General features: G+C 44.0%; 1 protein-coding gene across 2 annotated transcripts in view; it reads right to left on the bottom strand.

Moving 5' to 3' along the window:
* The window catches only part of GRHL2 (grainyhead like transcription factor 2), a 184,672-nt gene that overhangs the window by 16,439 nt on the left and 151,666 nt on the right, over positions 1–16,567 (bottom strand). For both annotated transcript variants that reach the window (XM_003903037.5, XM_009213448.4), the window contains exons 13-14: positions 9,639–9,733; positions 4,376–4,461 (exon numbers count right to left, since the gene is read on the bottom strand). In XM_003903037.5, the coding sequence (XP_003903086.1) occupies positions 4,376–4,461; positions 9,639–9,733 (181 nt within the window). The remainder of the gene's footprint in view (positions 1–4,375; positions 4,462–9,638; positions 9,734–16,567) is intronic.

Below are 16,567 nucleotides of genomic sequence, written 5' to 3'. Positions count from 1 at the left end.
TTCAAGTGATTGTCTTGCCTCAGCCTCTTAAGTAGCTGGGACTACAGCGCATGCCAACACACTCAGCTAATTTTTTTGTTGGAGACTGGGTTTCACCACGTTGGCCAAACTGGTCTTGAGTTCCTCACAGTAATGAGTAGGGAACTATGTTTGTGTTTATGGGAAGCCATTTTCAACCAGTGACAGAGTTCAAAGTGATGGCCTCGGGTCAAGCATAATATCTCTTGATTAATCATGTTTTCTTAAAAGTTAAGGTTTTTTCCTTTTCTACTCACTGAGCATTATTTCTGTCTATATAACTTTCTGCTGTTAAAAACTATAAGCCCCCTCACAATGATATTATTTTGAAATTAAAAGTCAAAACAAAACATGGAGGCCAGGGTCACGTTGCCTTGTTGTCTTGAGACTTTGTTTAATGTGGGGCTTTGGACTGTGGGGCGTAAAGATCTTTCTTGGGAGCAGCTTTGTGCCTCTGGGCTCAGGAGAGAGGACCTCTCCACATGACTTCGGAGTTTCAGATGCAGATACCTGCACCATTTCCACAGCCCCGTGCCTCCTCTGAAATTTCAAATTTGTGGTATATTATGTAATGGAATCATGAGTAAAAATAACATTCTGCCTCTTGGACTGTAGGAAAGGAGTACTTGAGAAATCCAAAATCTGAGGATTTCTACCCAAACGATGATTCAGTAACAAAGGCTAATTTAACTGTGGACTTGGTATATACCAGGGGCCAGGCAGCGTTTCAGATCTCTGTTGTCTCATTTAATCCTCACAACAATCCCACGAGGGAGGTAGTACTATCATTTCCATTTTAACAATGAAGAAGAGGTTAAGAAACTTGTCCAGTTAGCAAGAGGCACAGTCAGAAATTGAACACAGGTTTTCTGAGGCCAAGCCCATATGCTGACCCCTAAGCTATACTGTCTGTATAGTACATGTGTGTGTTTTATTTTACACACACACACACACGCTACCAATATACATTTGTATATATCAATATAGATATACAATGTCATATTGCATATATTTATATAATACACATGCATATTACCAATATATGAGTGTGCACTGGTAAGTGTCACTATGGTAAAGTGTCATGCACTAGTAAGGTCCTGGTCTAAAGAGAACCCACACCCTGAAAGGAAACCCTGTCTTACTCCACCCAGGTCCCAAATAAACTTAGGGTAAAACTACAGTGAGCGGGAGCCACTGTTCTTGAAAATTCTACCACCTCATTTCACAGCATGCTTACACCCTCGCTTACACAGAGCCTGCTGTCCTTCATGGCTGCCCCCAAGTTGGCGGGGCTGCTTTGTCATTCCAGACTGCATCACCCGAGGATCCTGGAGGAACTTCTCTTGCACAGCTTTCCCATTTGCATAACTTAGGCAGCAAGGAGATAGCTTGTGTTGGTGCTTCAGTGAAACCTTTTCTTTTTAGACATAAAGGGGAGATGAAATAAGAATTGCCCTAAGAAATCTGACCAGAGCCAGCCTAGGGAACCTGACTTCTCTGTGGCTTACAGGGTCAAAGGATACATCCCCACCCCTCACCCTGTACCTTCAGCTAACCAAAGTGAGGCAGGTGTAATGAGCTCCCACTAAAAGGGATCAACAGCCAGATGCTGCTGTGGCGGGCAGGGTAGGCAGAGGTTGCTGAACTACTGTTTAGATGGGAGTGAAGGTGACATTGAGTTCCACTGTGATCCAGTCCAACTCCATCTACAGAACACTTATACATCTGGTCAGATGCCATGGAAAGCAAAGACAAGACACCAAGGAAAAAGGAAGAAATGGTCTAAATCAGAGGTTCTCGCACCTAGCTCATCTCAGAATATCCTCAGGAGCTCGTTAAAAGTAAAGGTTCCTGATCCCCACTTCCTCCCTTCCCTGATCTACCTGCAATTCAGAAGTATCAGAATCTCTAGAGTTGAAGTCAGAGAATATGCATTTAAGCGACCGCTTCTGTGGTTTTCAAATACCACTGTCCCAGTCAAGTCAGTTTTGGTAATATGGTCTTAAAGGCTAGACTGGAGTACGAAATTATCCAAAGTTGTCCAGAGAGGTCTGAATATTTTGTGAGCTTCCAGCTTAGTCTATCCTCTAGCGATCTTAGACTCATTTTAAAAATCTTGGTTTATTTGAAGAGATACAGATCATACCTTTGTGGCATTAATTTCTGTTTTTGTTTTTCCTTAATGTGAAGTAGATCCAGTAACAACAAACTCCATCCTATGAAAAAATCCTGTGGAACAAAAAAGATGACCTAACCCTCCATCAGTGTGTTTCTTAGACGGAGGTCCTTAGTGTTCTGCTTGGAACTGCCTCGGGACTTGTTAACAACAGATCACGGAGGGCAGCGCGATGACATCGATAACATTCCTACACAGTTTTTAAAACTTTCTGGTGAACAATGAATACTAGATAGACAGATAGATAGACAGATAAATAGATATCACAATTCACCATTTTAAAGTGTATAATGCAGTGCTGTTTAGTAGATTCACAGTATTGTACAACCATCACCTCTATCTAATTCCACAACATTTTCATCGCTCCCAAAGAAAACCCATTAAGCTTGGCCGGGCGCGGTGGCTCAAGCCTGTAATCCCAGCACTTTGGGAGGCCGAGACGGGCGGATCACGAGGTCAGGAGATCGAGACCATCCTGGCTAACACAGTGAAACCCCGTCTCTACTAAAAATACAAAAAAATAGCCGGGCGTAGTGGCGGCGCCTGTAGTCCCAGCTACTCGGGAGGCTGAGGCAGGAGAATGGCGTAAACCCGGGAGGCGGAGCTTGCAGTGAGCCGAGATCGCGCCACTGCACTCCAGCCTGGGGGCGACAGAGCGAGACTCCGCCTCAAAAAAAAAAAGAAAAGAAAAGAAAACCCATTAGGCAGATGCTCCATCTCCTACCCCCATCCCCTGGCAACCACTAACCTGCCTTTTGTCTCTACGGATTTGCTTATTCTGAACATGTTCTATAAATTGAATCATACCACATGTGGCTTTTTGAATCTGGCTGAGCAATTCCATGCCTTGGAACATACCCAAAAGAACTGGAAACAAGTATTCAAACCAAACTTGTCCATGAATGCTCATAGTAGCAGTATTCACAATAGCCAAAAGGTAGAAAAATTCCAATGTTCATCAACTGATAAATGGAAATACAAAATGTGGTATATTTACACAACGGAATATTATTTAATCATAAAAAGTGTGAAGTCCCGATTTATACTATAACACAAAGGAAGCTCAAAAAAGAGTATCCCAAACGAAAGAAATGCTGTGATTCCACTTCTAGGAACTATCCCATATAGTTTAACATTTGGCTTCATAAGCCAAGATGCTTCTCCAATGTAGCAGTTTTCCGAACCAACCAATGATGTTGAACTGTGTTCCTGGCTCTATCACAATAAAAAAACAAATCTTCTACAATATAGTTGTATGGGGCAATGGTGGGGTGTGAGGGTGGGGGTGGGAGTGGAGGCAGTTAGAGAGTGTATTCAAAGTAGAGTTCTACTGAGGTTATATTCAGGTGAATAACATATAAACAAAATGTAAAATAACTTCTTGTGAGCCCAAGTTGGGTAATACTAGATAAGACCATGGGTAGGAAGGAAAAGTCTTACTGCAAATCACTATAATTCTGCATCCTTTTTTTTTCTTTTCTTTTTTTTTTTTTTTTTTTTTTGAGACAGAGTCTCGCTCTGTTGCCCAGACTGCAGTACAGTAGCGCAATCTCGGCTCACTGCAAGCTCTGCCTCCCGGGTTCACGCCATTCTCCTGCCTCAGCCTCCTGAGTAGCTGGGACTACAGGCACCCGCCACCGCACCCGGCTAATTTTTTATATTTTTAGTAGAGACGGGGTTTCACCATGGTCTCGATCTCCTGACCTCTTTATCTGCCCGCCTCCGCCTCCCAAAGTGCTGGGATTACAGGCGTGAGCCACCGCGCCCGGCTCATTTTTTTTTCTTAACCAAGAGATCATATTTTTATTTTGGACTACACCATCACGGCCAGCGAGACACTTGTTAATTATTTTTGTTTTATATATATTTGGGAGTTAATCATATCTAATTTGGTTTCATACCAAGCGACAAGTGAGAACTCAGTTTCACCTTCCTCCACAGCATCTAACTGTGATTAGCCTTAAACTGACAGGGAATTGGCAGTTTTTCCGTTTCCTTCTCCTCAAGATGCTAATAAGCCTTGACAGTAGTGAGATCAATGCCTCCACAAATCTCAGGTTTTTCTTGTTCTGTATAAAGCTCATTCTGAAGCCATCTCAGTGGCTGCACGTTAGTACATGGATTCCAGAGGAGAGGGAACACAGCAGGTTTCCTGTAGGCTGAAAGGAGCGTATGGCTTACCGCTTCCATCAGGCCCTTCACTGTGGGAGACTTCAACATCAACGCATCGAACACATCGTCAGTCTCCTTCCTCACGTACAAGAGCACTGGAAGAGAAGGGCAAGAGAGCCACGTGACCGAGGGGCTGCACAATTTCACAGCTGCTCCAGGGAACTGTTTCCTATCACACAGGTGTTGGAGTCTGGCACCTCCTGCGAAGCCTCAGACCCCTGGTCCAGATAACATTCAACAAGGGTGACTGAGACATCTCCATAAACAACCTGTGGCTAGGGACTGTTAAGGAGTGATTCGACGAGATAAACCGACAACCTGGCCATAAGATGCTTTGACACAAATGTTCCCATTGGAATTTCTCCAGAGGGGTACATGACATCTCTTTCTGCAACCTCTTTCCTCTGTGTTATTTGTTCCTTTGACAAATATTACTGAATGCCCACCTGGGCCCATAGATTGTGTGTGCTAGGAGTTGGGGTTGTAGCAATGTTAGTTAAATCATAGCTCCTGTCCTTAAGGAGATTGCAGTCCATTGAGAGAAGCAGGTGTTCCTCAAATACGCAGACAAGTAGACACAGGGTTATGGAGGAAAACGACAGGAAACAGTCCTTATAGGGGCCTGGCCATGACCTGGAAGAGCTGGGGGAAGCTCCTTTAAGGTTTCCTTGAAGGAGAGATCCAGCCTGTGAATTGCGTGTGCATCAATGCAGGCAAGTGACTAGGTGGGGGCAGTGGGGAGAAAGGGAGAAGAGGGAGAGCAAACTCCAGGCAGATAACCAGCATGTGCACAGGCCTGGGAAGGAGACGGGACACTGTCCGAGCAAGGGGAGGAAGAGGAATAGGATGTGGAGTCCCACGAGGCTGGGTTTGTCCCCAGAGTGCAACCCCTGCTGTGGGCCCTGGTCATTTAAACTCTCCAAGCCTTGGTCTTCTCTGTGAAACAGGGATAATAATATCTGCCTCGCAGGGCTACTGTGAGGGTTAAATGAAATAAAAGCCATGTGGCACGCTTAGCCCAGGGCCTGCAGTGGGGGAAGCAGTCGTCATGGTTCTACTGCCCTCAGTGAAGTGGAGTACAGCTTTTCTATTTATTTCTCTGAAAATAATATTCTGAATTTGAGAATGTAGAGAGTATGAGATAGTAGGGAGGTCTCGGCTATCTTTAAAGATGTGCATACTGAGGCAGAGAGAGGCTGAGACACTCCCCCAGGGTCCCACAGATGTGACAACTGCTGGCTGATGTTCCTTCTGCCAGCCTTGCCCTTTCTGCCTGTCCCCATCCTTACAGCAGTTGTGTCACAGCTCAGCTCCCAGAATAAACTTGGAAGTGTCATTCAGAGGCCACCCTCATCCCCACTGAGTGGTCTCCCTCCTCCCAGGGATGTGGCCTCTGATTCTTACTTCAGAAGGAAGGAAGAGGGTTAAGACTGAAGCCCCACGGCCATCCAGGAAAAATGCGGAGGTCAAAAAACCCTGCCAATTCTGGGTACCAGTGACACTCAGATACCAACAGAGCCATCAACCAGAAGAACAAAGTTGAAGCTAGAAAATGAAATTAGCTCTCATCCAAACTCCCACCTCCTCCCCCTCCTCCCAATCCTGGGGGGACTCCATTAAAGCTGGTTGCTTCACAAGGGCCAAGTCTACGCGAGTGCATGCGGCTTCTGCCTGCATTTCCTTCCTGCAGCCAGTGGATGTTCAGTTAGTGTATGAAGAAAAGAAAAAAAAAGAAAAAGAAAATAATGAACAAGTATTGCCGAGTCTCTTGTCTTTACCAAATATAAAAGTAAAACACCAATTAAACAGATAGAATGTGTCTCCAAAGATTTCCAAATTTAGTTCTTTGGAAGGAATATTTTATAGCCTTCATTTCAGCTAAAATAATCGAATGACCTAGTGGCTATTATAAGAGGACGCAATGTTAGCAGCACAAGGAAAAATAATTAGAATACAGGACCTTAGTTACATCCAGATAAGGAAAATTAAAGTCAAGGAAAAAAGCCATTGGTTGCTGCTGCAGATAAACAGTCTATAATTCTCTCTGCAGCCCCCGACAGGAAAAAAGAAAAAAAGTAATTTCCAGCAGGCTGACCCCCAAAGTATATTCTTTTTCTTTGAGGCGGAGTCTTGCTGTCACCCGGGCTGGGGTGCAGTGGCATGATCTCGGCTCACAGCAACTTCTGCCTTCCAGGTTCAAGTGATTCTCATGCCTCAGCCTCCTGAGTAGCTGGGATTATAGGTGTGTGCCACCATACCTGACTCAGTTTTTGTATTTTTAGTAGAGAGGTGGTGTTACCACGTTGGCCAGGCTGGTCTCGAATTCCTGGCCTCAAGTGATCCACCCGTCTCAGCCTCCCAAAGTGCTGGGATTACAGGCATGAGCCACCAAGCCTGGTCCCCCAAACCATATTCTATTATGAGCACTGCTTCCACTGGATTTACAAATCTCTTCTTTTGAAATCGTGGTCTTTGAAATGATATGGCTGCTCTTCTTGCTTCAGGTGTGGCTGGAAAGTGTTAAAGGGAGCATTGTGCCGTGTTGATGGGCCTCCGAGAGGCACCAGGCAGGGCAGCTCCACCGTTCCCCTGCTGGGCCTGTTGACAGCAACCCCCGAGGTGTGCTGGGCTCACAGTCCACCCCCACAGCTTTCATTACTCTGTGTCTGTGGCAGAGCGACTGAAATAATCACTCTGCTGATAGTCGCAAGAACAACCATCATGCATCCCAGACATTGTGCAGCCAAAGGCAGGCGGCCACACGGGCAGCCCCCAAGGGACTCCCACCCAGTCACCTCGACAAATGGCCACAAAGGCAAAAACCAATAATCACGGCGTTGGTAATAATTATGCCCATTCTCTCTCTCGGAGAACTTCTAATAAATAAACAACAGGCAAAGTCATTGAGCCTCATTCCCCTACTTGTCAAAGACCAGCTCAGTGGATGCTCCAAGCAAGGGGCCCAGGAACCCCACTGACCTTTTCCAGAGAAAAGTCACTCCTGGGAAAAGTGCCCTTTATTGCTGGAAGGCTACAGCGCCCTCATGTGTCTATGATTCAGATGTTTCAAAGGCCACAGCCCAATACAATTTCTAGTGGCAATTTTTGTGCTGGTTTCACAATCTCAAAATAATCTGAAAAACAGTCTTTGGATTACCCTCCAAGCACTCTGTATGAAGGCTAGCCATAATTAACTTCACCTGTGTGATTCTGTGATTCCTAATGTCCATGTTACTTCCCTGACTCTATAGAAAAGGCATCCAAGAGTGAAGTTCAAATGTACTGGAATATTTGATGGTGAGTCTGTGAAATCAGAAATTTTTTTAAAGGTTTGGCTGGGCATGGTGGCTCACACCTGTAATCCCAGCACTTTGGAAGGCCGAGGCGGGCAGATCACTTGAGCTCAGGAGTTCAAGACCAGCCTGGCCAACATGGTGAAACCTTATCTCTACCCAAAAATTAGCCAGGCATGGTGTCATGTGCCTGCGGTCCCAGTTACTCAGGAGGCTGAGGTGGGATGATCGCCTGAGCATGGCAGACAGAGGCTGCAGTGAGCTGAAATCACACCACTGCACTCCAGCCTGGGTGACAATGAGACTCTGTCTCAAAAATATAATTTTTTTAAAGAAATTTTTGTAAAGGTTTAAATGTTTCTAATGTAGCATTTATGCATTTATGCTGTTTCCATTCTGAAGCACTACTTACTTATCCACAGTTATGATGATATCACTTAACTAGTTACTAATAATAAAAACTAACAGTTACAACAGTGAACACAGAGTGCTGCCTATGTGGGAGGTACCTGCCTGAAGCATCTCCCAGGTGTTAACTCCTCAGTCCTCACACAGCTCTATGAGGACAGCACTCCCGCCATCTCCTTTTTACAGATGAGGACGCCGAGGAGCAGAAGTGTGAGGAACCCCTCCAAGGTCACACAACTGTAGGTGGCTGTGGCAGGCTACAGAGGGGTTCTCTTGACCACAGTGCAAATCCCATTACAACAAACAGGAAAAAAAATAAAATTTCTCAATAACAAAGTACTTAAGCCTATGCAGATGTTGGGCATATTTAACACGGAGAACTGACTCATTAAAAGTCTGCACAGCACTTCAGGAGGCCAAGGCGGGTGGATCACGAGGCGAAGAGATCGAGACGATCCTGGCCAACATGGTGAAACCCCGGTCTCTACTAAAAATACAAAAATTAGCTGGGCGTGGTGGCGCGTGCCTGTAGTCCCAGCTACGTGGGAGACTGAGGCAGGAGAATCACTTGAACCCAAGAGGTGGAGGTTGCAGTGAGCCAAGAGCATGCCACTGCACCCCAGCCTGGCAACAGAGCAAGACTTTGTCAAAAAAAAAAAAAAAAAAAAAAGTCTGTACTGCTGGTAGACTCAGGCAGGAGGATAGCTTAAGTTCACAAGTTTGAGACCTGGGGAACATATTGAGACCTCATCTCTACAAAACATTAGACAAATTAGCCAGACATGGTGGTACATGCCTATAGTCGCAGCTGCTCAGGAGGCTGAGGTGGGAGGATAGCTGAAAGCCAGCAGGTTGATGCTGCAGTGAGCTGTGATTGTGCTACTGCACTACCTCCTGGGTGACAGAGCAAGACCCTGTCTCCCCGCCTCAAAAAAAGAAAAAAATCCAATACTGGTAGGTCTTGGGTCTCTATAAGCCTCCTCAGTGTTGGCTGCATCAGGATATTGGGGGAAATGTGCACCCACACACTTTCCTCTTACTCCAAGGAAGGGCATGGAATCGTATACGGTATTGACATGTTGGGCAAGACATGAACACAGTCAAGCTTTGTTTCTTACCCTCTTGGTGAAGCAGAATAAGACCCTTGACTGGGAGAAAATGAGTAAGTGGTGATGCCACAGAAACCTGAGGCTCATTTATTTGGGTGAGATGAATTGTTTGCATGTATCAAATGAGGCTCAATCGCTAGTTCTTATGAGGTGTGACTGTCACATCCACACAGCAAGAGTTTCATTCTTAACCTTATACCCGGCTGCTGGATGAGTCTGTTTATTCATTACGTTCTCCCAAGGCAAAGGAAAGAACTAGCACCCAGGAATAACAAATGTTTCCTTAAGGTGTTGAAAGGACAGAGTTTAAAGCAAAGGAGAAGACTGTGGACTTCCTGTGTGAAGAGAAAGTCACCAGGCTGGCACAGAGCCATGGGGGCCTGGGCAAGAGGGCTGCAAACTCTTCTTGGGAGAGACACCCTGCATCCCTTCTGGGAGGGCATGCCCCAGCAGGAGAGATACCTCGCTTTGTCCCTTCTTCTTTCATCTGCTTTGAAGGCACTGGACCAAACTCCTCTTCCATGGGCCTGAACATCCGTTTAACCAGGACACTGCCGCTAGAAAAGATAAGCAGAAATCCTTAAGTAAAACAAGCAAGGTGTCAAAACACACATTCATGTACGTGTCAGTTTCTATCTTTTCCTTTGCTTATACCATCCCTATGCTCTATAACTGGATCCACTCACCAACCTCCTCTTCCCCTTGCAGGTCCCAAGCAATCCCTGTCTGAAGCAGCACACACACCACTATCTTTAGGGCATGGACCTAGCGTGCTTCCCACTGTGGAATATGGATCCACAAAGGTGAGACTTCAAAAGTGGGTTTTCCCCACTCCGTCCTACACCTATCCCTTCTTTCTGCTCAAGATCGGGGCTGGGGGGAAGTAAATCCCTGGCGTCCGTATGGTGCTCAAGTCACATCAGCCCCTCCCAACCGGCTGAGGCCTGGGTGGCCTCCTCCCTTTTGCCAGCCCTCTTGGGAGGAACAGCAGAGACCTCTGGAAATGCTGTCAGCCTGACGTGAGTTCTGTGATGTGGCTTTCCTGCCTTCCTGCATTCTACTTCTCCATCTGGCTGCAGCAGATGAGACTGCAGTGGTGGAAGTTCCTTAGACACCCAGACCTCACTGCCCAGGCCTTTGCTCTTTCTCAGGAGAGGTTTGCAGTCCCCTTTCCCAGAAGCCTGTGGTGCTGAGGCCTTGCGTGTCCCCAGCTCGGCCGGTTCTGATGTTTCTGCATTTCCTCCCACAGTCCCTGTCCATTCCAGGTATCCTAAGCAAGGGGAGGAATTTCTTTTTTTTTTTTTCTGAGAGAGAAACAGAAACTGAGAGGATAGAAGTCATTGATAATGAGAAAATGTCCCCGAATGGAATCTGGTTTTCAAACCTTCAAGGGAACAGATGCAGGTTTTTAGAAATTTTTAGTGTCTCTGAAGATTCCTGGGACCCAGTGCTGATCACAATCCCAAAACACACAATCCCAGGTGCCATGATCCTGAATGTTGAAATCCTAAAAATACGACGTGAGGGATTTTAGACTTCAGGGCTTTTGATCTTTTGAGATTTCAACATTCAGGATTAAGGCCCAAGCTTCCAGGGGCCAGGCACGTGAAACAATGCGAGATGGGTAGCTCCGCACAGCTGTTAAGACAGGAACTCTGAGACCACATGACCTCGGTTTAAATCCCCGCCTTACCATTTGCTATAGGAGCCTGGACCAGTTCCTCAACTTTCTTGGGCCTCAGTCTCCTTATCTTTAAAAGGAGGCTGTTAAGAAAATTGAATAAATCCCCATGTGTAAAGCACTCAAGGCTCCCTGATACATAGTAAGCGCTCTTCAAGTGTTAGATGAAGATGATGATGATGATGATGACAACAAGTTGGAGAGATTAGAGGAAGAGAGACCTTGAGAAGAGTAAACAAGGCAGACAGTTTGAAAGATGTTCGAGTTTCCATTTACCATCAGATAGCAGACATCCCAAACAGCCACTTTGGTCACCTGAAGGACTAATGTTGGTAAAGCTCCCTGCATGGGAGATTGACAGTATTATCAGTCCCAAGCTTTCAAGATCATGCAAAACCTTCAACTCTCCATCAGCATTATTGTCATTATGAAGTTATATATCAATTCTCAAGTGAAGTTAATGGTAGCGTCTAGTGGTAAAAAGAGCACATGGTATATGGCCGGGCATGGTGGCTCACGCCTATAATCCCAGCACTGTGGGAGGCTGAGGCGGGAGGATCACTTGAGGTTGAGAGGTCAAGACCAGCCTGGTCAGCATGGTGAAACCCCGTCTGTACTAAAAATACAAAAATTAGCTGGAGGTGGTAGCGCACGCCTGTAATCCCAGCTACTCTGGGGGCTAAAGCAGGAGAATTGCTAGAACTCGGGAGGCAGAGGTTTCAGTGAGCCGAGATCTCACCAGCCTGGGTGATACAGCAAGACTCCATCTCAAAAAAAAAAAAAAAGAAGCACATGGTATAAAACTGTGAACAGTCCCCAAAGTATTTCTGTTAAGTCTAACAGTTTAAGTTATTAAACCAATGCTGCTTTAATTTACCTTCTCATACTAGCTGGTCTAAAAGGTATATCTGTCCTTCAAAGTCCTTAATAAGACTTCAGATGTTACAAAGCACATTTCTCCTCTGTCACTGAAGTCTTACGAGCACCCTTGAGCCAGCCGAGGCAAGGACTAATTTTATCCCATTTCAGTGATGACAAGAGGTGCAGTGCGTTCAGTGTCAAATGCAGGGCAATGCAACTGATATGTGAAACAGGCTGTTCAGAGAAGCACCTTTGAGGAAGCGACCTCATGATAAAGCTATTCAATAACCCTGAGATAATGAGGAAGGGTATGAGAAATGCTCTTCAGTGTCAGCATCCTCTTCATTTATTTCCCAGTAAGTCAGACTATAGAAACAACTAGAGAAAAAATATAAAACCCAGATCCCAGCTGAAGGTGGTAACTTATTAAAGATTTTAGGGCAGTGTTCCCTCCACCCTCCTCTCACTATGTTGTCATAAAAGCAGGTCTGTTACTCTGTCCATCTTGGAACTGAAGTGACCACAGCCTCAGGGCTAGAAGATTTAAAAACCCATTCACAGCAGTCAGTGACCAGTAGGTTAATAATGGGTAAATAGCCTGAAATATCACCAGACACTCCATCATGCTGTGTGAGGGTTCCTAACCTAGTGACTTGCTTTTTCACCAAGCAAGATTTATTTATATTTTTCCAGTTCTGCTGACTTTTGGTAGCACCCTGTTCTGAACCATGACCAACTCTGCCATTAAAATAACATCTTAGATAAACCACATTTCTTCTGGGAGTTCAAAAATGCTTTTTCACACTTTCAAATCTGTAAACTCAGTAGGAGTGAATAAGTTTGTGTGGCTCAAATTCAACTGTTTCATTTATTTTCAAAGCAAGGCAAGAAAAGAAGGGCAGCTATGACTGCCCCATTTGACAGATGAAGAAAGCAAATTTCAGGTCTCCTGATGCCCAGTTCAATTGCAGCCCGCCCTCTGTAGCTGTGGGTTCCACATCCATTCTTATAGCTTCAACCAACCACAATAAAAAATTTCAGAAAAAAATTGCATCTGTACTGGACATGTACAGACTTTTTTCCCTTATCATTAGTCCCAAAACAATATAGTATATCAATTACTTACACAGAATTTGCGAAGGATTGGGTATTATAAATAATCTAGAGATGATTTAAGGGAGGACGTGTGTCAGTTATATGCAAATACCATGCCATTTTATACCAGAGACTCTTCTTCAGTCTGTGAATTTTGGTATCCGTGGGAGGTCCTGAGGCCAATCTTCCACAAATACTGAGGGATACATGTACCACAGAAGGACCGGAGAGCAAGAAAAAGGTGCTTTCTCTGACATCAATTTCCACCTCCCTGGCACAATATGGGGTTATTATGTAGAATGATTCTAGGCTCAACAGCACATTCGGCCATTACCTTGTAGGATCAACTCAGGAAAAGCAAGTCCCTGAGGTGTAAAGGTAGTGTTAAGTTTCATCAGAAAAACAGTGGGAAGGTGTCAGGTCTGAACCAAGGATCTCTGGCCAAACCTGTAAAAGGCAAGGTTGCAGCCTACCTGCCAGGGTCAACTTCACTAGGCATTGTTTGCCTACTGAGGAGGTGCCCAAGAAGAGGAAAGAATGGGGTTGCAGGCACCACGGAGACGTAGTTTGCCTATTTCTCAACTCTGCTTGTGGCCTATGTATGCTGTTACCATGAATGCCCTACCTAAATGGAAGTCCCTTGCCCATGTTATCCTCAGAAAAGAAGTCATCTTATATTCAAAGCTGCACAAAGTCTCGACATTATGAAGTAGGGTCTAAATCCATTTATTTTCAACGAATTACTCTTTGGGGAAGAACTTAGCCCAAAATGATTTCAATCAATGCTGCTTTAGGATGTTTAATAGAAATCATTTGAGAGAATCAGTAAAAAACCAAACACAAACAAAAAACACACAACATACATTTAGTAACTATTAGTGAATTATGAGCTCAAAATTGCAAGTCATAAAAAACTAGGTCAGTAGGCCCCAGAGGAATCATTTTCAAGGGTAATATAGATATTTCTGTCTCCTGCTAAAATGTTATAGCTTGTGGCAGACCAATGTTCCAGCCAAGAAGACTTGAAAAACTATTGAAAAAAAATTTTTTAAATCTTATTGAAGGTATTGGAGAGCTGCTGATGAGGCAGCTGGAACCTGAGGAGCTGAAATCTACTGCAGAGAGGTGAGCTGATCATCAGTGACAACTTCTTCTCTCAAAGCACTTGCCAGTTCTTGGTGGGGTGTAGAAGATGAGGCTCAGACCTAAGGGCAAGGATGCTTTCATAGCTTTCAGCAATCTCATAGTGTTTGAGAAACAAAAATTGGGGTTTAGGATTACAAAGGTACCCAGAATTTATTGTCAAACTTCCAGAGAGAAGGGAGGTACAGAGAAGTGAGCCAGACACTCTAGTATTCCAGTGAAAGCATTTGCCAAGTTCTTAAGCTGCATAGGACAAGAGAATAAGTTATGCAAAAAGCCCTTGAAAAATCATTGAAGAGGTTTTGGCAGTCTCATCACCCTAAGGAGTCAAAAATCAGGTTATCAGGCCTCACCAAAGAAAAAGACCCATAGTAAGTCCCTCATAACTACAACCTAGGGTGAGCCAGAAGTAGTTTGAGGCTAATACAAACTACAACTCAGGTTTGGGTCAGCTCTGCCCCTGACTCAGTTATAGTGATCTGCACCCATTGAGGCAGCATAACTTTCATAAGAAAGAAATATGATCATATACAATCTCCATAATTTGTATATACATTGTCTACCATTAAATCAATGTTTATCAAGCAGACTAATAAACAGGACCAAAAGAAAAACAGACAGTAGAAACAGACCCACATATAACATTTATATCAGTTATTTGAGGTAAAAAGTAACTTCAGTGATGAGAAAGGACCTAACGTTGAAGATTAATTGTGAAGAATTTCAGTAAGTGTATTTCACAAAATGTGATAGATATTTCTAAACTATACAACATGTTTTTCTTTAAATGTATGTGTAATTAAATTAGCAAAAGGTAGTATCAGTAAATCATTGACTCTTTTGGCTATATCTATAAAGGTTTACCTATTTAGACTGGTCTCAAAACTTTATGTTTTCATCTTCTCCTTGGGAAATTGGGGACATTGCCCAATATTTTTAATCACTTTATATTCAGGTATATTTGGTAATGCATAACCCACCACCTCCTACGTTTCATGGTTTTCTTGGCATCCCTGGCAACTTTATCAAAGAAAAGCACTTGATTCTCTGGAAAATGATTCCTCTAAGAGAAATAGGGCAGGACTCTAGAAGAATTTTATTTTGTAATCCCATAAAAACTGATAATAAACACACAGTGATGAGTTTTTAGATTTAACATTATGTTGATTAAATGCACTCACTGTTGATTGGTTAATAATCTCTGACTCCCCAAAAAGGCAATAAATTCTAGCCAAAATGTTTGATTCCATGGAAGATGAGCAGGATCTTGGTCTCCTATTCTCAACAATGCTATGATCGAGCTCATGGTTTAGTCTGGCAGTGTCTACAGGACCTCCCTCCTGCAGAAGAGGCAGGGCCCTCTGCTGCAGACACTCAGAGCCTCATGAGTGAAGTCACTTCTGAAGCCAACTCTCAGAATGGTGTGAGACCAACCTGGGGGGTGGCCCAATGTTTACCTTCTTCTGGCTCTTGTTTTCCTAAAGTCTCAACCATTGATGAGATTATAAATGGTGGTTCCAAGGGAGATAATGGTATGTGGTGTGCCTTTAAGAAGCATGGGAGAAAATAAATTCTTGGAGAGAGTTGCGGTCTGAGCATCCCAAGCAGCCTGGAAATGGTAAGATCTTGAAGAGAAACCACTGACCTCTGAACACACGATCACCCAATCTTACCAAGGATCCTAGTGCCCCAAATGCAGTGTAGAAGCCACAAAGCTGCTTGACTTGAAGGGGTCTTGCTGCAGGCTGGAAAAAGAGGACCTCAGCGGGACCCACTGAGGACAGAGGATCAGAGCAAGAGGGGTTTCCAAGAAACCAGAGGCCAGATGTAGATGAAGACCAGATCTCCAAAAATAATGGAAATATAATTTATCATCATGCATGCTATTTGCATATCAACTTGCATATTATTTCAGGGGGGTTAAAGCCTGCCCCTCTTTCTCCATAAGAGACATCCATAAATTCCACATTAAAGGACTATTCTCTATGGAAAAAATATTTGTTTAGCTTCTTCTTTCTTTTCATCTCTATCTCCCTCTCTTCCATTTCTCAATTAAGTATCATTTTTTTTCATGGTCGGAATAGGAATCTCAATAACAATAGCTATGACTTTAAAAATATCTAATTCCATGTGTCAGGACATTCTATACATTAATGCTTATAATAATGCTAGCAGGTGGGTATTATTATTCTGCTATTTTTAGATGAGAAAAATGAGACTCTAAAAGATTGTTATTTTAAGTTAAGAACTTCTAAGATCAAAACCAGATTCAAATTGTGGCTGACTAACATGATATTTTTTAAACCCCCAAGTGATTTGATTGTGCAGCAAGAGACCTGGCATTGAGAACTGCTGTCCAAAAGACTCTATTTCTGACTGCCATATTCCCTGCCTACCAGACTGGAAATGCAGAGAAGTCAACACGTCTGCGTGATTGTGAGGTTACCAGGAGAGAGGCTCTTGTGTGTTATATCCTTAGTCTGGTCATTGTGTGAGTGATGATTCTAAGCACTCATTTGCATACTTGAACACGAATGTGAGCATTAATTAATGTATTAATCAATGTGGCAGGGAGAGGAAAGAACATGGCCAATGAACAGTCCTGTTGGAA

This window comes from Papio anubis, chromosome 8, assembly GCF_008728515.1.
Source record: "Papio anubis isolate 15944 chromosome 8, Panubis1.0, whole genome shotgun sequence".
NCBI lineage: Eukaryota > Metazoa > Chordata > Mammalia > Primates > Cercopithecidae > Papio > Papio anubis.
Note: the sequence above shows the minus strand (reverse complement) of the source record. Positions and strands in the feature narration are given on the sequence as shown.